Source organism: Carcharodon carcharias, chromosome 7 (assembly GCF_017639515.1).
Source record: "Carcharodon carcharias isolate sCarCar2 chromosome 7, sCarCar2.pri, whole genome shotgun sequence".
In the NCBI taxonomy this organism is placed as follows: Eukaryota; Metazoa; Chordata; class Chondrichthyes; order Lamniformes; family Lamnidae; genus Carcharodon; species Carcharodon carcharias.
Genome location: NC_054473.1, coordinates 71445379 through 71465650, shown reverse-complemented (window position 1 = coordinate 71465650; position 20272 = coordinate 71445379). Strand labels below are relative to the sequence as shown.

The 20272-nt window shown below is 39.6% G+C and overlaps 1 protein-coding gene across 2 annotated transcripts in view; it reads left to right on the top strand.

Moving 5' to 3' along the window:
• arl8ba (ADP-ribosylation factor-like 8Ba) overlaps window positions 1–20272 on the top strand; it is a 47678-nt gene that overhangs the window by 20691 nt on the left and 6715 nt on the right. For both annotated transcript variants that reach the window (XM_041192677.1, XM_041192678.1), the window contains exons 2-4: window positions 4474–4554; window positions 11596–11669; window positions 16095–16188. In XM_041192677.1, coding sequence (XP_041048611.1) covers window positions 4474–4554; window positions 11596–11669; window positions 16095–16188 — 249 coding nt within the window. The remainder of the gene's footprint in view (window positions 1–4473; window positions 4555–11595; window positions 11670–16094; window positions 16189–20272) is intronic.

The window sequence follows — 20272 nt, the reverse complement described above, 5'->3', positions numbered from 1 at the left end:
AACAATTTGTCTAATTCATCCTTGAATATCTTCAATGACCCAACCTCCACTGCTTGCTGGGGAGGTGAATTCCAAACACTAACAACTCTCGGAGCAGGAATTCCTCATCTGTCTAAAATAAGACTCATTTTTAAAATGTGGCCCCTTGTTCTAGATTTCTCCATGAGGTGGTAGACCCTCTCAGCATCTACTTTGTCAAGCCCCCTCAGAATCTTATCTTTCAATAAGATCACCTCTCATTCTTCTAAACTCCAATGAATATAAAGCCAACCTGCTTAACCTTTCCTAGTATATAATATATATCTATTATAAAGTGTCAGGGACTTGAACCATTCATAACCTGTGGCTTTTCATAAAATAGACTACTGCGAAGTGCTGTTAGTTTCATTGCAAATACCATGGACAGACTGCATGCTCAAATGTTTATTAATTTTGGTTGTTGAACAGGCTGTTTTACTGAATTGTAATTGTACAGTGAAATATTTATCTTGAACACTACCATCCATTTTTTAAAAAAAGCTGTTGGGGCCCAAATAATGCTTTCTAAATAGACGTGCAGTGCATTTCCATTTTAAAAAAAAGTCTGCACATCTTTTCAATTATAGTTTGTAATGGTGAAGTGAAAAATTCAAAATGTGTTTCTCCTCCCCCTGAAAATAGGAATTGATGAGTGCTGACAACTGGGATGATAAGTGGGCGTGGTGGGGGAGAGCAGGGATGGGGAAGGAACAAATTGCATTTCAAATAGGAATGATGGTAAAAATCACATCAGGATTTATGACTGATTAAGCATTGCGTCTCAGCATCAAAATGACCTATACCATCTGGATAAAAGCAAAAAACTGCGGATGCTAATAATCCGAAACAAAAACAAAAATACCTGGAAAAACTCAGCAGGTCTGACAGCATCTGCGGAGAGAAATACAGTTAACGTTTCGAGTCCGTATGACTCTTCAACAGAACTAAGGAAAAATAGAAAAGAGATGTAATATAAGCTGGTTTAAGGGGGGCTGGGACAGGTAGAGCTGGATAGAGGGCCAGTGATAGGTGGAGATTGCCAAAAGCTGTCATAGACAAAAGGACAAAGAGGCGTTTCAACACCTCTTTATCCTTTTGTCTATGACATCTTTTGGCAATCTCCACCTACCACTGGCCCTCTATCCAGCTCTACCTGTCCCACCCCTCCTTAAACCAGCTTATATTTTACCCCTTTTCTATTTTTTCTTAGTTCTGTTGAAGAGTCATACGGACTCAATGTAAACTGTATTTCTCTCCACAGAAGCTGTCAGACCTGCTGAGTTACACCATCTGGAGAATTGCAAAAATGCCATTGATACTAGACGTGAATTACTGCAATTTCTAAGTGGGGAGATATCTTACTATGTGATCTTAGCTACAGATATGGCTGTCTGGTTTATTTTTGTGTGGTCTTCAGAAACTTCTGAAGTTAAGTCAGACATCAAAAGTGTGGTTTTTGAGCCAAACCAGTGTGTGATTGTCACTAATACTGAGGTGAGCTGCTACCATCAGCAAAGATGGTCTTAGAACTTGAACTGTGACCTTTCTTCAATTCCTAGCACTGTGACCACTCCCCTGCCTATCCCTCCTAAAAAAAGCTAATTTTGATTCCGTTAAGGCTGCCAATCCTAGCCACTGAAGTAATTTGAAAGATTGGGTTACTAGGAAATGTCATTTAGTTTTCAGGTGTTGTTGGGGACCAGATGGTACCGTCGTGTTTTATTTCAACGGTGAACATTGAACTTGGGGCATTTTGGAACATTTTTCACAAATAGACAACTGGTTGACTCCGTTTTTACCACCTATCTCCTAAAAGGGTAGTGCTCTATGCAAATTCAAAACCAGGAGCGTGTCTCCGGAAATCCTTCTGCCTTACTTTTTTGAAACAATAATCCAAACCATTTCATAACCCAGCTTTTTGATCAAGGTTTGTTATTAAGTGTCCTCTACATCTGTTTCTCTAGCTATTTGTTCCCTGCCCATCTTTAAAGGATCTTGAGGTATCTGGTATATTAAAGGCCCTGTATAGATGCAGCTTGTGCTGTTCCTCTTTGGTGACTCTGAAAGTGTTCATTATTTTATTGCAGAGGTTAGTGAGGACATGGGCTCTTTCAGAATTTTGGCAAGTACATTAAAAATGTGTAACTCATTGCACCTTTCCTCATATTTAATGGCATTTTTAGCCAGCATTCTTACAGGATTGAATTTTTCCCACCATTTGCTATAGAGCTGTTGGGGTACATGGTGACATAGCCATTGTGCCATCAAAATTTGGCCCAAATGACCCTTGAAAACAGCTTCTGGTTGTTTTGTTTTTGTTTCTGTTTTTGTTTTGGATTTCCAGCATCCGCAGTTTTTTTGGTTTTATCTCTGGTTGATGGCATCCTATTGGGAGCAATGCTTCCTATAAGCCTGCTTCATTGAACTGAAATAGAAATGGCAGTGCTGGTCATGCCAGCTTATCACTAAAACAATATTTCTAAAGCTAATTGCTGGAAATATTTAGATCAGGCAGGGTCTGTGGAGAGGAAAACGGTTGATGTTTCAGGTTGATGACCCTTTGCCAGATGGGGTAGATGGCAGAAGAGGGTAATGACAGGATAATTGTGCAAGACAAAAGAAGGTGGAACAAGTAAAGAAACAAAGATAGGTCTTGAGGTGTGAATGAGAATTTAAGAATCAACATCCACCATCTGATAGTATCTGAAATTGTTCAACTCAAAGTTTCTGGAAGACTAAAATGCCTCAATGAAAGATGAGGTGCTGTTCTTCAAGCTTACATCCTGCATCATTGAAACAGTGTAAGAGGCTGAGGACATTGGCCATTGTCGGAGTGGAGTGGTGTAGAGAATTAAAATGACAGGAGATTGGGAGTACGGTCACGATTGTGGACTAAAGCTAGGTGATCCACAAAATGATTACCTAATCTGAAATTTGTCTCCCCAGCATTGCAGAAATTGTATTGTTGAGCAATGAATATGGTGTGTTAAACTGAAAGTTACAAGTGAATCGCTGTTTCACCTGGGCAGTGTTTGGAGCCCTGTATAATGAGAAGGGAGATGTTAAAGGGAGAGGGCTTGCACCACCTCCTCTTGCATGGGAAGGGATGTTGGGCATGACTAGAGGAGTAGACCAGAGCGATGAGGAGGAAACCATTCCTTTGGAATGCTGAAGAGAGGGCAAGTTGTTTGGCATTGTGCTGGAAATGGTGCAAATAATGGAGGAAAATTCATTCTGCAGTGCACAGTGAAAACAAGTAAACAATTTGATTCTGGGAGAGAGTGAAAAGGGTGAACGCAGAATTGTGGGAAATGGAATAGGCGTCGTTGAGGACCCTATCAAACAAAATAGGGAATCCTCAGTTGAGGAAGGAGGAAGACATATTAGAAACACAGGGTCAAATTAGAAGCAAAGTTGCTTTCATTTTCAAGGTCTGGTCGAGCACAGGAAACGGCAGTGGTAGTCATCAATATACTAGAAAAATGGGTGAGGGAGAAGACCAAGTAGGACTGGAAGTAAGGATGCTCCACATTTCCCACAGAAGGGCAGGCATAGATAGGACACAGGTTCCCATAGCAGTACTCAAGTTAAATTTAGCTCAGTGCAGTTATGGCAACTGTAAGAATGGTATATTAAAACTAGATTGACTAGTTTGTGCAATGTTCTTTCATGCAACCTACCTGAAACATTGAAAGTTATTTCATCTTTTCCTGTGAGCCATGCAAGCACTTATCTGGATGGTGGATTCATTGAGAACACCAGGAGATGCTTTTGCCTTGGTGGATATGGCTGTTTTGGATTTTCATTTCTCTTTGTTAGTGAGCAGCTGCAGTACTTATAAGGTTGCCCTCTGCTAGCAATACCCATGAAGCCATTTACACAGGAAGAAATTAGACTTGAATGGCCAGTCTGGAGGTTGTTAAAAATATAACATTTAGCATATCTCCTAATGAATTGTCAGCCTTGAGTCACTGGAAGCACACTCATCTGTCAGGTGGTTCGATTTTCAAACTGACTCTGCATTCTCAAGGACAAAATCCGGGTGATACTTTGCTGCACCAAGGGAGAGCTGCACTGTTGGAGGTATTTTCTTTCAAATGACACATTAAACAGCCTGCCTGCACAAAGTTGGCTTGAAAGACCTCATGAAGTGTTTGTTGAGCAGGGCCATTCTCTGGATGTCCTGACCCAAATCTTGTTCTCAACTAATCTTATAAACAGATCATCTGGTTGTTTATTTCAAAGCCATTAGTGTGAACTTGCTGTGTGCAAACTGACTACTCAATTTATAACCTTCAGTACCTCTGGCTGTGGAAGTCTTTGGAACATCCTGAGGATATGATCATTCTTTCTCATGTTAATTGTTTAGAGGTGAGGGTATAGAAGGTATGAAATGTCTGTAATTGCATTTTTATTAATATGGAATGAATTTTAATTTCTTCCTTTAACTTCTAGTGTGGTCAGTTCAGCGAAGATATGATTCCAACTGTTGGCTTCAATATGAGAAAGGTCACCAAAGGCAATGTAACAATAAAGGTATGTAATGAAACTGTGCAATAATGCATAGTTATGCTGTTCTTTAATCTGATTTATCAACATTTTATGCTTGGGGACAGTCATTTGAGTATTCAACATTGTTTGCCTATACAACCCACTAGTTCTAAAGGAATTCATTATTTGAAGTGCTTTGAGACATCACAGCACAGTGCTATATAAATTCAACTGTTAAGTTACAGTGCAAATTGATTTTTAAATGTGTAATTATTTGTGACTCAATTGATAATGATTCTGCACATTTGTAACCCTGTACAGAGGGTATGAGGTTAATCCAAAGAATTTCTTCTTTAGATTGATAGCGTTTACATTGTGGTTACACTATCACAATGCGCAAAGGTAAATGAAGACTTTCTACAGATATTTGGTCTCATAGATTCCTTTCTGGATAGTCCTATCTTCAGAAAAGATGGGGAACTAATTTGTGCCTGTTGGAACATGGCCAGTACCTTGATATTAGCTCTGAAAATATGAAATTGCAAGCCAGCCTCAATTAGTATGGGGTCAAACGGTTTGTTTAAACATTTTCTTTGATTGGAAATTACAAAACATTTGTGTATGTGCCATAAACCTGTTAATTGGAGTACCTCTGCCACTCCTTTTTTTCCCCTAAGTATAACACTTTTATTAATCTGCCATCACTGATCCCAGTTTATATTTTTGTCCAAGTCATTTTGAAGTTCCTGGGCTGCCGATCTTAAATTCAACTGGTTTGGTGGTAACTGCAAACTTGACCAATTCTTGTTTAGCTTCATTATCCATGTTAATGTAAATGACAAACAGTATTGTTTGCAACACTTTTGGGGAGGAAAAATAAGGAAGGGAACACAAATGTTGGAAAACAGCAGGCCAGGTAGTGCACATGGAGAGTGAAGGTTAATGTCTCAAGTCAGAGCTTTTATTGTAAACCTTTAAAAGTAAAAGACTTTTAGGTTCAGTTATGCAAGTCTTTAAAACTGGGAGGGCAGATTATTAAAGCCGATTTTTTTTTTTACAAATTACTACATCAAATGCAAAAGCCAAGAGTCAATCCTAACGCTATAAAATCATTCATTCTGTGTTTGAATTGTGCTTAGTTTTGACGCCCAGTTTTTAGAAAGAATGCCATGACTATAAAAAGAACACAGAAGCAATTTACTAAGGTGGAACTTGGATGTGAAGTTTTAATTTCCCGTAACTACAGAAACTAGAACAGAGAAGGTTTGTAGATTGAATAGAGGTGTTCAAAACTGAGTTTAAACAGGGGAAAAATCATTTTCACTGCTTGCTTAGTCATTTAACTAGTGGATTAACTTAACTTGGTCACCAACAGAACAAAAGGAGAGATTTGAATTGTTATGCAAAAGGTTATGACATATTCTTGGTTGAGCGGAGAGTTCAATGGGTCCAAGTAGAGAAACAACTAAAATCTGGTGGGCATGTTCCAAAAAAATTGAGGGCAAATGGCATGCTAGTCTTTAACTCAAGTGAGTTGGACTACAAAGAAGTGGAAGTTGCAGCTGAATAAAGCCCTGTTTGGACCCCACCTTGTGTCCAACTTTCAGTACTGGGGGATGCAGTTCAGGATGGATATATTGGCCATTATGGGGTGCAGTGCAGTCACTGGAATAATACTGGGTCTAAAAGGGTTAAATTGAGGACTCGTTACATTGATGAGGCTTGTATTCACTTTAATATAGGTTAAAGGGTGATCTAACTGAGGTGTGTAAGATTAAAGGATTTGATAGGGTAGGTGGAGAGAAACTCTTTCCTCTGGGGAAGTTCCAGAACAAGGGGGCATAACCTTAAAACTAGAGAGAAGCTGTTTGAGTGAAATCAGGAAGCACCTCTTCATGAAAGCACACTGGAGATCTGCAACTCCTCCACTCTCTTGTTGAAGAAGATATAGCTTGTATTTATATGTTCCCTTTGAAGATCTTAGGATATCCCAAATCACTTTATAGCCAATGAAATACTTTTTGAAGTATGGTCACTGTTAGAATGTAGGCATGATCAGTTGAAAATTTTAAAACTGAAAATTGTTAGATTATTGCTAGGTAAGGAATATTAAGGGATACAACCAAGATGGATAGATGGGATTAAGATACACATCAGTCATGATCTAATTGAATGGTGGAACAAGCTCAAGGCACAAAGGCCTGTTTCTGTTCTAGTGTTCTTGCTGTGTTTTGTGTTCCTTAACACTGTAATGGAAGCATAATCCGTAATTTTTAAAAGGAAAATTTAAGATATTTGAAGGTTTGGGGAAAGGGCAGGGAGTTGGGTCTTTTAGTAAATTGTGACTCCACTAACATACTCTTAAGCCAATTCTTCCACTAATCTCCAACGATTTCCAGTTTTTAACTTGAATTCCTGTTCAATTTTTCGCTATGTGGGTGCATGACTGTGCACCAGTCTGGAAGGCACCATACAGGCCTCATTCCATGATAAATAACGCATGACTGACTAAACTGACCCCACACAACTAAATTAAGAGAACATTGTTCCTGTTACGTGAAGTAGTTATTAAGTCATGTTAACCCAGTTCATTGGATTTTCCGTGGAGAGAGATAACGTTTCAAGGCTGTATGACCCTTTTTCAGAAGATCCTCCTTCTGAAGGGTCATACAGACTCGAAACATTAACTCTGTGTCTGTCTCTCCACAGATGCTGCCAGACCTGAGTTATTCCAACATTTTCTGTTTTTATTTCAGATTTCCAGCATCGACAGTAGTTTGCTTTTATCATAGGATTTTCCACCCTCTACTCAGGGTGTCAGCTCCTCCAAAATTTAGGCAGGACTTATTCTTCCGAATTATTTTTCTTTTGCAGAATGTGGGCGTTGCTGGCTAGGCCAGCATTGTTGCCTATCCCTAATTGCTCTTGAGAAAATGGTGGTGAGCCACCTTCTTGACCTGCTTCAGTCCAATTGGTGTTTACAAGTAATTGTTCACTTTTGACTTCATTATTTTGCTTGAGAATGCTGGAAGGCTCATGAGTCTCTTGTTGCTATATCTTGCCACCCTTTTTGACAAGAGACTTCCAGTTTGCTAGGATCTTCCCAGCAATTAACTGCTTTAAAGTGTCAACACCTTACAAATTAAGTTCCTGGTATCTTAATGTTTGCAAGTAAATACCCTGTCTGCAGCCTAAATTGACTTGATTATTCCTCTCCTCTTTGACATTTAACTTAGATCCAAGGATAGATATGGAAAAGCAGGAGTGTTTAATATTGGTCATGTTTGGTCCTGGCTAATGTTCCCTCTTTTTTGAGGGGGAGGGGACAGATGATTTATTTAAGTGCTCAGCCTTGCACATGCAGTAACATGAGACCAACTTGGCAGGTGGACTGCCAAGGGTTGCTGTGAGGCTACACATCTTTCAGGGAACATAGCTCCTCGCAAATATGTGATTTATCATGACAATTGCCGACCTCTGCACTGAACTAAACTTGAATAAACTGAGCAAACCACCAATTTCCACATTCAACAGAACATTCTTCTCCATTTCCACATCCAGTATGATGTCACTACCAAGCACGTCTTCCCCTCTCCCCTTTCAGCATTCAGATGGGACTCTTCCTTCCTGGATGCCCTGGTTCACTCTTCAATCACCCAACACTCGTTTTATCTTTTCACAGCTTCTCGTCCAAGCTCAGGAAGTACAACTTCTATCCTTTCTGCTCCTCTTTTAGCTCCTCCTTTCCCACCATCCTGGGTCCCAAACACCCCTTGCAAATGAAATAGCATTGTACTTGTACTTTCAATTCATTATACTATATTTGCTGCTCACTGATATGGTTTCCTCTACTTTGAGGAAATCAAATGTAGATTGGATGATTGCTTTGCTGAACACTTCCTTTCAGTCTGTAACCCTGGGCGTGGTCCTAAACTTCCAGTTGCTTGTCATTTTAATTTTCTGCTCTATTGCTACTCTGAACTCTCTGCCCTTGGCTTCTGACACAGTTTCAATGAGGCTTGAGAAACAGCATCTCTTATTGTGTTTGGGCTATTTACAATCTTCCAGACTCAATACTGAATTAGACGACAACCACTTTTTTTTTCTGGTTCGCAGTCACTGGTGATGGTTCTGCTGTTGTCATTTGCACCTTAAGACCTATCTTTTGTTTCTTGCCCCATCTTGGCCCCCATTTTGTTGTTTAATCTCTCCTGACTTCCACCCAATCGAGTCCATTTCCTCTTCTTCTTTTCCTTGCCTCTACGTGCTTAAAATTGTTTACATCTGTAACATTTTCCAGTTCTGGGGGAAGATTGCTGATCTGAAACCTTATCATTTCATTCAAGAAATATGTAGGTGGTTCTGCCAAACCGATCATTTAATCCTCCTCATTTTCCCTTGAGGTGGTGAGCTGCTTTCTTGAACCATTGTAGTCTGTATACAGATATGTCCGTAGCACCGTTCTGTTGGCGAGTTGCAAGATTTTGAAAGTTGGTGGCTATTTGGCCCATCAAGTCCATACTTGCTCTCTATAAAACAATCCAGTCAGTTCTGTTTCCCTACTGTGTTCCCCTCGTCCTACAAGTTTATTTCCTTCAAGCGTCCATCCAATTTTCACCATGTCTGCTTCCATCACCCTCATGGGCAGAAAGCTCCAGTTCATTACCATTTACTGCATTAAAGTTCTTTCTCATATTCCCCTGCACCTCTTTCCCAAAACCTTAAATCTATGTTCCCTGGCCCTTCTACCATCAGCTAATGGGAATGGCTTTTCTTTGACCACCTTCTCTAAACCTGTCATAATCCTGTATGTCTCGATCAAACCCCCTTCAATCTCCTTTGCTCTGAGTAGAACAAACTTAGCTTCTCCTGGCTAAACTCACAGCTAATATTCTTGTAACTATCCTGGTAAATTTCTCTGCACCCTTTCAAGGACCTTCACATTCTTCCTAAAGTATGGACCAGAAGCAAAACTCTAGTTGTGGCCAAATTAGAGCTTTATGAAGGTTCAGTATAACTTTCCTACTTTTGTATTCTACCTTTATTTATGAAGCCCAAGATCACGTATCTTTGCTAACTCTGACCTGGCATCTTCTTGAATCTGTGCACTTGGACCCCAAGGTGTTCCCCCCCCCTCACTCCCCTGTTCCTACACGCCCTTTAGAGCTGTACTATTAATTCTGTGTTGCTTCTCCCTATCACTTCTGCCAAGATGCATCACATCACGCTTCTTTGTATTAAATTCCACCTGTCACTTGTCTTCTCATTCTGCTAACCTTTCAGCCTCCTATTGTGGTGAATTGGTATCATCCTCATTGCGTGCCACACCTTCAAGTTTGGTATCATTGGCGAATGTTAAAATTTTGCTTTATTCCAATTTATATAAATCAAAAAAATAGTGTTTCAGGCACTGAACATTGAGGAACACCTCCAGCCTGGAAAAACAATCATTTACCATGACTCATTGTTTTTTGTCCTTTATCCAAGCTGACACTAATTCCTATTCCTTGAGCATCAATTTTGTAATGCAGCCTTTTATGTGGCATTTTGTCAAATATTTTCTTAAAACCCAGAAAGACAACATCCATTGTTTTTCCCATTATCAGCCCCTTTCTGTTCATCAAAAAATTCAATTAGTTTAGTCAAAGATGATCCTTTACAAATGCTTGCTGCCTCTCCTTAATTAATTCAAACTTTTTCAAGTGCCCATTGATTTTTTTTCCCCTCCGATTATTATTCTTGATTACATTTGAGTGTTGTTGGAGCTGACCTCATTCAGGTAAGTGGAGAGTATTCCACCATAATTCTGACTTATGCATTGGTGGAATGGCTTTGAAGTCAGGGGCTGAGTCACTTGTTGCAGAATGTTCAGCCTCTTAAACTGACCACAGTATTTGTCTGGTCTAGTTTAGTTTGTGAGCCCCAGGATGTTGATGGGTGATTGATGGAATGCCAGTGAATGTCAAGAGAAAGTAATTAGACTCTTATTGAAGATGGTCATTGTCTGGCATTTGTATGGTGTAAATGTTACTTGCAACTTAGCAACCAAGCCTAAATGATGTCCAGGCCTTGATGCATATGGCACGGACTGATTCATTGTCTGAACCCCAAGCATCAGTGAATATCCTGGCTTCTGACCTGAATTGCAGTGTATTTCCATTTTCTGTTTTTCTGACTAATTTAGCATAGTGTCAAAAATGTCACTTAAAGAAAAGTTCCTAAGGAAAATATTGCACAAAGTATGTAAGAAATGTGCATAAATCTGGCTCTGACAATTCTTTCCACCTTCCCTCCCCATCAAACAATATAATGACTCTGTGGATTTGTTGAATATCTTGGACTTGGGTTACACGCTATCCATTGCCAGCAACTTGTTAACATTTGTAGTAAATATGTCTAGCAAGCCAGTTTTAATCCCTGGGGCCATTGTGACTTCCTTGAACAGAAGAACTTCCAGGATCAACCCAGTGTCTGTTTATCCTCCTTACCCTTTAAATTGTGCAGGACCCTGCCTGTTGGAGCTTCTGTCTGCTTACTGACCTCCCCAGTGTTTCAGACTACGATTCACGGGAAGGTTGCCTGAGTTGGTGGTCTGCTCCCTTCTTTTCTGTCTGTTGTCTTCATCTGTTGTCTTGTGCCTCCATGCTTCGGGAAGAAGGCAAGGAAGGATGGAAACAAGCAGAGGGGTAAGATAAGTGAGAGAGGAAATAATGGGAAAAGTGCAGAAATAGGAAGAGGCTAATAAAGGAGGGGAGGGCTGGGAAAAGTAATAACACATGCTATACTAATAACATGGTAGTCTATGTCTCAGCAAATGAGAAGAACAAGAGGGGTCCTCTGAAGAACAAAAGTGGTGAAACTTTTTCCCTGTTTCTTTTTCATTATGACATTCTCTCTAGTTCAGTTTGTGTGTGTATGAGAACCTGTGAGGCAGGATGTTTCTGCCTGCTGGTAGAATAAGTTCATAACTTGATAATGCCTACATTATAAAAGATTGAAATCTGCTTGACAATGTGTTAAATCACAGTTGTGCATGGGAATACTCACATGTTGCTATATATAATTGGCATTTTATTTTTCTTAAAGATCTGGGACATTGGTGGGCAGCCAAGATTTCGAAGTATGTGGGAACGCTATTGCAGAGGGGTCAATGCTGTTGTGTAAGTATATCTCGCAGTTTATGCCTGATAATTGCTGCAAAGAGCAGTTGCATAAATTTTGAATTGTGATGGCGCCTTCATTGACCACCTGTCAGGAAACTGAACAGGTGCAAGAAATTGAGCACATTGACTTTTTAATGAAGAGACAGTTTCCTCAAGTACCTTATCACACATACTTTCCCCACCACAAGAAAAGACTGTTGCACAGTCTCCTGGGAAACCATAGTCTTCTATGAAATTCTGATGCCCATGGTTAAATGTGATGATCTCGCTCACCAATTGTGATGCAGTTTCAACAGGGAGCCCTGACCTTTCCTTCTGTGCACCACAGAGTGCTTGATATTCCCGATGCACTGGAGTATCACCGTTAACAAATCAGTGACCTGAAACATTAACTCTGTTTCTCACTCCACAGGTGCTGTATGGCCTGCTGAAATAGTTCCAGCATTTTCTATCTTTATTTGACATACAGAATTGTTTTTAAATCTAGTCCAACTGCTTAAAAACATTTTTCCTTTTTAGTCTGCTGCACAAGCTGAACAGGCCTGAGGGAAAAAGTTTGGGTAGTCTCAACTCAGTTTGGCTGTTGCTAAAGCTTTAGATTCTGTAGGGTACAAATTAATCCACAAAAGCCTGCGGTGTCCAGGTCTTTGTGACAAATTTATCAACTTTATTGAGATTGTGTAAGCAGAAGTTTCTACTATAAGACTGACAAGGGCAAAACTCAACCTATTCTGGCTTGAAAGGGAGTTAAACAGGGTGATCCCCTGTCTCCTGTACTTTTCATTACTATCGATGCTGTCCTAAGTACTTTGGAGGAGAAAGGCTGAATAATAACTCAAGGTCATTACAACTTACCTCATTTGCATTTGCTAATGATGTAGCTTTGTGATTCAGATGTGTGTATGGTGAACATTCAGTTGATCCTAGAAAACTTTTGCAAGAAAACTGGCCCTGAAAGTAATATTTTTTTAAAAAAGCTGGCTTCCATAATGGGCAGAATCTAGAACACAAGTTACCTAATAATTTTATTAAGCTGGCAGTACCTTGTGTATAGGGTTGATGATGTCATATAATTTGGTTATTTCCTACAACTTGTATCCAGTTTTACAGGCCGTGAATTCTTCAGTGGGTACAGCTTGAAAAATTAAGTCATGCCATGGTTGACACCTTGCATCCTTTTAGTTAGTAATACGAGATCTTCCCCTTTTCAGGACTTGACCTTTGTCTTTAATTGGGGAAATGTATTGGAGCAATTTGCTCAAGCAGCGGACACCACTTGTGAAGTTGCCGTCTTGAATTTTGACTAAATTTACAACAACTTAAGAGCATGTTCTCAATGTGGGGGGGAGGGTGGTAGAATGCCAATCATGGAAAACCAATATATAAACTTGCCCATTTACCCAAATTTTCTTCCAGTATCCAAACTTAACACTAAATTGATTGAATACGATTTGGTAGCTATCTATACTACAGTATTCTTTGAAAATAAATTTTAAAACAATTTTAAATAGAAAGGATAAATGAAATACTTGATGAGAAGGAGATGTTTTTTTTTCTCCACCAGTTTATTCCCTATTGTCTCCTTAATCTTAAAGCAGTGATGTGTTATGGGATGAGTTAAGTGTCAATGGCCTACCATTTCCTAGGCCAAATGATTGCTCTAATGGTGAACTTGGACAATGGCTAACTGAGATTGGCTCATTGCAAAGTTCAGGGATTGAGCCGGAGGCTTTTTGATATAGGTTCACTGCCAACAATACTTCTGGGTTCCATAACTCATCAAACATTTATATTCCTTTTGATTTTCATAAGAGCTTTATGTTGCCAACAGCAAGTATATAGTGTTAACTTCGCAAGACATCCCAAGGCACCTCACGGAACTGTTATCAAATGTGGAATGAGAGAACACATGCCAATTGTTTCCATTCGTGTTCAAGCTTTGGGTGAAAATTGAAGCTTTAAGGGCTTGTTGCAAAATTGGTTCTGCGTTTGACTTCAATAGCATAATAAATTTTAGTGCTACTAGTTCTAAATGGTCACTGGGCTCCAGTGGAATACTGCAGGTGGCTGAGGACAGAGGTGTCAGAGTGAGAGTAGGGTGGAGAAAAAAAATGACAGGTGTCTGGAAGCTCAGGGTCTCACTGAGGGTCTCACTTCTCCCATTGGAGAAGTGGTTTTCAAAGGACAGTTGTAGATGTTCCGAGTTTACATGTTCAAAAATCCACCACGCTCATATAGTCCAGCCAAAGTGGGTTTTCTCTTTTGTCCTAAATCAGGTTTGGCTATGGTGACATCATTTAAATCGCATGCATTAATTTTAGTAGAAAGCACTTTGCAGTGTGAATAAGTTAACTTCACACGTGTATATTTATATCACACACATCTAGCACCACTCAGTATTCAAGGACCTAAAGTACTCGATCAAAAAAAACGCTTGCATGTTGCTTTTTTACCTATAATATTTTACTTGCAAACATGCATGAAGTAAAGCAAAACACTGCAGATGCTGAAAATGTAAAGTAAAAACACAATGCTGGCAGTACTTAACAGTTTGGGCAGCATCTGTCAAGTGTTAATGTTTCAGTTGATGACCTTCCATCAGAACTGACATAAGTTAAGACATGTAACAGGTTTTAAACAAGTACAGAGGCAGGAAGGGAAGAACAAAAGGGGGAGGCCTGTGATAGGGTGGAAGGTAGGAGAGATTAAGTAACAAGGGAAGATGACACGGGGCAAAAGATGTTCTGTTGGGCCCAATCTTAACATTGCTATTAAACCTACTGATAAGGGTAGCACTATCTGACGAATGGACCTCCACCTAGCAATGGATAAACAGCACCCCTGACACCACCTATGTGCCTCTGGACCATGACCCCACCACTGAACATCATGCTATTGTATTCAAGACTGTCACTCACCACCTTTTCTGGAGATCTTCCTGCCAAGGCCTCAAACCTCTTAGACCCCAATCTCACACAGTCCAATTCTACCTTCTTCCCATGATCCACAAATAGGACTTCCCTGTCGACGTTTGTGTGTCTGCCACCTCCAGTGTGATGTCACCACCAAACTTATTCCCCCCCCACTTGCAGCATTCTGCCTCCCCCCACCCACCCTCCAAAAACACGTTGGTCCACTCCTTGATCACCCTCAACACTCCATCGCCTTCTCGCTGCACCTTCCAGTGCAAGCACAGGAGATACAACATCTGTCCTTTTATCTCTTCTCGTCCCACAGTCAAGAGTCCTAAATATGCCTTCCAGGTGAAACAGCGATTTACCTGTACTTTCAATTTAGTATATTGTATTCATTGCTCATGATGCAGTCTACACTGGGGAAATGCAAATTGTGATTGCTTTGTGGGACACCTCTATTAAGTCTGCAAGTGAGACCCTGAGCTTCCAGTCACCTGTCATTTTTTTCTCCACCCTACTCACTCTGACACCTCTGTCCTCAGCCACCTGCAGTATTCCATTGGAGCCCAGTGTAAGCTCGGAATAGTTCCTTATCTTTTGATTTAGTTGCTTTACAGCCTTCCAGGGGTTTGACTTTTCAGTTCAGCAATGTCAGGTTATCTGTGCCCTGTTTGTTTTAGGCAGCAGCTTTTGACTCTGCTTTTCCATTTCGATTTCCCCGAACCCATCTTTTGTTTCTTATTCTATTGCTGTTTCTTTTTGCCTTGCACAATCATCCCTTTTCCAGTTCATTTTCTCCTGGCTTCCACCCTACTACAGACTTTTGCTTTTTTTGTTCTTTCCTCTTTTCAGGGCTCTGTCCTTGCTTAAAACCTATTGCACCTCTAACATTTTCCAGTTCTGAAGAAAGGTCATTGCACCAGAATATAAATGCATGTGCTGTGCAATTGAGCATCGAGATCACATAGCCAACAACTATCATTCATTTTAAATTCCTATTTGGAAAAGCAGTTAGCCACATCTGGATTTCCAATTATCCATATAGGACTTGTAAATGTTGCAGTGGGCAAAAGTATCCTAAACAGATCACCACCTGCAGCCACTGAAACAAAGGTTTAAAACCACAGGTAGTTTGGAAACTGCCCTGCTACTTAGTGGTTTCCACAGCAGTTTGTTTCTGCTTTGGTTACGCCAGCATCGCAGACTAACTTCCGTATTCTGCTAACATTGATGAATGTGACTAACAAAGTGATAATGACTAGATAATCATTCCTTGTGATGTTGATTGAGGGATTGATCCTCAGTTGGAATCTCAAGCAAGATTTTAGCGTTTTTTGGGCAAAGTTCTAATATGAATACATCATTCCCATGGACCTACTAGTGTCAGATTGCAGAGTTATAGAAATATGAAAATGGGTTGTACATTGAATTGTGCATGATTTAACCAAAGTTGAGATTACTTTTGCGTAGCATTAGCAGTGATATTACAATGTCTTCCTTTTTAAAGGTACATGGTGGATGCTGCAGACCGTGACAAAATAGAGGCTTCTAGAAATGAACTTCACAATCTGTTAGATAAACCACAGCTGCAAGGAATCCCTGTGAGTAATTATAACACTGCTTTCATAAAGTATAGATTGTATTCTGCCCAATTTCTGTAGTTTGCACTTTTTACTCTAAACTTTGATTACTGCTTTATATTTAAATATAAATCTGTACCATGGGAGGAAAAGGCATATCACATTTTAAAATCTGCTCAGGAAGCGAAGTATAATTTGACCTATCAAAACTGTGCTTATAACAAGCTAAATATGAGATAATTATTCACCTTCACTTTAACATAAATGCAGGTTGATATTCCTTTGAAGCTGTGATTCTTGAAACTTCATGAGAGAATTTTTCTCTTTAGTTAAATATAGGCTGGAATTTCCCCCTTGGTTTAAAATTCCAATTAAGTGAGGTCCTTCAATCTAGTATTGTTGATTCTCTCCAGTTTTATAAAATAACACGCCTGCTATATGTCACTTTCGATCTTGTGAAAAGTTGATTTGAAATTGCCACCCAATCTTGTGGTATAGTCATTCTAATTTGTCTGGATGAGGTGGGGGCAGTCACAGGTTCAGCATTGTAATGATTTTTACACTTAAAGCGTTCGGTTATTGGGAGTTGGTCGAGGGGGTTGACACTCTGAAACCTAGATGTTTTACAAGCAAAGATCGAGATCCTAGTCCATGGAGCAAAGAACAAATGTATATATTGCCATTTTGCCCAAAGTCATTGTAATTTTTATGATGGTTTCAAAAGAAAATTTTAGTGCTAGGCAGGCAGTTTGATTTGATCAGCAACTTAAGTGTACAATGTCTCGCATGATGTCCAGACTTATGAAAAGTGCTTTACATTACTTTTTTGCAGTATAGTTGCTTTCAGGTAGACAAATGTGGCACCCAAGTTGCACACAGAAATAGGAATGCGAGCGATCACCAGGTACTGTTTTGGTTTTTGACGGATAACCATTGGCTACAACCCAGGAGAACCCTCCATCTTGAATTGTGCCATGGGATCTTTTGTTAATTTGAGATTTCAGGCATGGCTTTCACATGTTGTTTTCCCAAAAAGCTAACCCTCTGATAATGTAGTACTGCACTGGTCTGTCAATTTAGTTTATATTCTCGCATAATTTAAACAAAAAGGACATTTTCACTTTTAGACTTGACAGGTGGGGTCTCAGTTTAACATTTCACTGAAAGAGTGCACCTTTGTGCAGTGCTCTCTCAGTATTGCATTGAAATGCCAGCCTGGATTTATATACTCCATTCCTTGGAGCGGGACTTGAGCTCAGAATCTTCTGACTCAGTTGAGAATGTTTCCACTGAGTCATACTCGTAACAAGTATGTTTTATTGCCTGCGATCCTTCCGAAGCTTGCATATGGGCTTAGTTGATAACTGCCAGCATCTTCAGAATCATAGCCTGAGAGTCACCTTGATGAGAAAATCTAAAACTAGTTGTAGTGTTTAGGATTGACTTTCATGGTGCTGCAGTTCTTTGTAAACTGGTATTAGTACACTGGCAGTTTCTGTAGTGATTTGTAAAACTTTGACCATGATAACTCAAGCTGTGGCTTAGTCAAGTATGTGGAAGATGCTGATGTTTGAATGAACTGCTCAAGCCTCACATTTAATTGTAAATGGTTACAGTACACTATGGGACACCAGAGGGGGCAGTGTCTCAGGTTTTTAGTAAGAGTTCCAATTCAAACAGTGTTATTGCAGTGGCTGATTGTGTTGGGCACTGCTGGAGGGAGTCTTAATTTTACTGATTTCAGGAACTCCATGATCTGCTGTGAGCACAGCTGCATTTCAGTTCTGTTAAACACTAGTGATCTGACACCTGTCTGCAGTTATTTTAGTTCAAATCTACTTCAATTGTACAATGCAAGCTCAAGAGTTTCATGGTTAATGTGAGACAGTGAGAGCAACAGACTCAGCTTCACAGCTGCCGCTTGACCACTTGAAGCACTTTAGATGGAGAATGTGCAGACCCCTAAGGGTCACTGTTTAGGGCTCCAGTAAGGTAAAATTTGTATTTATGTAGTGTGTTTTAACATAATTTCCTGTTTTAGACATTAAAAGTTTGTCTCAATGGAGCCAATTCCTACTCATCCATATGTTGCCTTTTGGAACAAGAAGAAACTATAGGTCACCTTTTACTTTGGGATTTCTCAAAACATTTCATAGCAGTGTAAATTACTTTGTGGATAAATGCAGAAAACAACAAGGTCCCATAAACAGAAATAACCAGTTAATTTCTGTTATTAGTTATTAGAGGCAAAGTTTGTTAAAAGAAAAGGCACGAAAGAAATCACACTTTCAAAACTAACTCAGTTCCTCTGAAAACACTGTCCCAACACTAGTAGATGTCACCAGTACCTCATCACTGGGTCAAACTTCTAGTCTAGTTGCTTCTTGTAAGGCAAAACTTGTGGAATCCTGCAGTAAAAGGTGCCTTATAAATACAAACTCTTTCTTTTGTACCAAATGGTAACACCTGGCTACTTTTAAGAGATCCTTGACTGTTCAGTTGATCAGAAACAACAAGAGAATGGACTGTTGCAAATATCTAGTTCATAATTTGTTTTAGAATATAACTTTTAGTTTTAGAATTAAAGTTTTAACTGTAGGAGAATGGGGGTACCTGGTTGAGAAACTGGTCCAATTAACTGATGTAAATGCAACAAGAGCAAGCCTGCATTTATTACCCTTAAAAGGTAGCTTGTGTTTGTCTTGCAAGGATGGTGAAAAAATTGTACAGTGATCCATGTGTAAGCTTGAAATGGAATCAAAGTCTGGAGAGAGAGCAGTTACATCAATTAGAAATATAAATTATTCCTATGGGTTACAGTTGTGTTGAAAGTAGGATAATTTGTTTTCAGTTTGAGGATATGCCGAAGCATGCCACATTGCCATAGAGATGGTGATTCCAGTTGGAGCGTTGGTTAGAAAGTTCTTTTGTTTAATTTATCTATTTTTTGCTGGTAGAAGCAAGCAGTTCATTTTGGGAGCCGACCAAACTGGTAAATTTGGTCCTCTGAAGGCTGCAACTCAGTGGGGAGGGCTAAAGGAAATGAATGTTAGTCAGGCCTGTCCTTAAGCAGAGAAAAGACTAACTTCATCGTTCGCTGCCCAGAGTGCAGGTGAGGGCTCAAGCTCAGTTTGGATTTCGTGAACGAAAAAGCAGCCAGAAGATTTGCCTAGTTTGAAGCTAGAGTGGTTCTCAGAACTGTGGCAGAAAGCAGTTAGCTTAAACAGTTAGTTTGAAAGAGCTGTAAGAATCTGAGAGCAGACTGAGGAAAAAGCAGTCTATGTATGTTCAAAGCCAAGACGAGGAGTTGAGGTGTCCACAGTCTTGAGGTCTGTAAAGAAAAATTGGAAAATTGCTTAGCTGAGGGCTAATGGAAGGATCCCCATGAAATTTGTATCTCGAGGAATAGCTAGAACACTAAGGAGAATTAAAGTAAATTCCAGAGAGCTATGGCATGCCTTTGGGTTGGTCACATGAAAAGTGAATGAACCTTCAAGATTTTGAAGATAAGGGAACTCTGGGTGATGAGGGGATGTAAAAAGTAGAACTGAGTTCATAGAATAAGTAATTATAAACTATAGTGTTAAGTTAATACTGCTTACTTTTAGTATATCAAAGAATTAAACAGTTTGTTTTTGTTTAAAAACATCAAATCTTATGGCATAATTCTGTCAGTTAATTACTAGGTGCTCGGATTGTTCTTAAATGTTAATGGTTCCTAGCAGGATCATAACAGTAAATTTATATGCTGGATTCCAAACACACTATTTGGCAACTTTAATCCCTGTATTGCCTTCAAGAGTTTGATGATATCTGGATCCACAGCATTCTGCCCAATAATTAACAGATTTATCTACATCCTCTGCAAGCTTATGCTAGATTAATTTGAACCCAAGGCTTCTCATGAGAACTGACACCCTTGATAAATTAGCAAGGTCACAAGTGAATGTTGTGTGTCCTTCAGTGGATGTGTCATTTTTAAATTGCATATTCTACCGATTTGTGGGATAAGCAATGCCAGTTTTTTTTAAAGCTCCAAGGTTAGGAAAGAAAGTGTTTTTCTAGAATGCTAACTTCCAGATATTTTGTCCTGTGCATTTGAGAG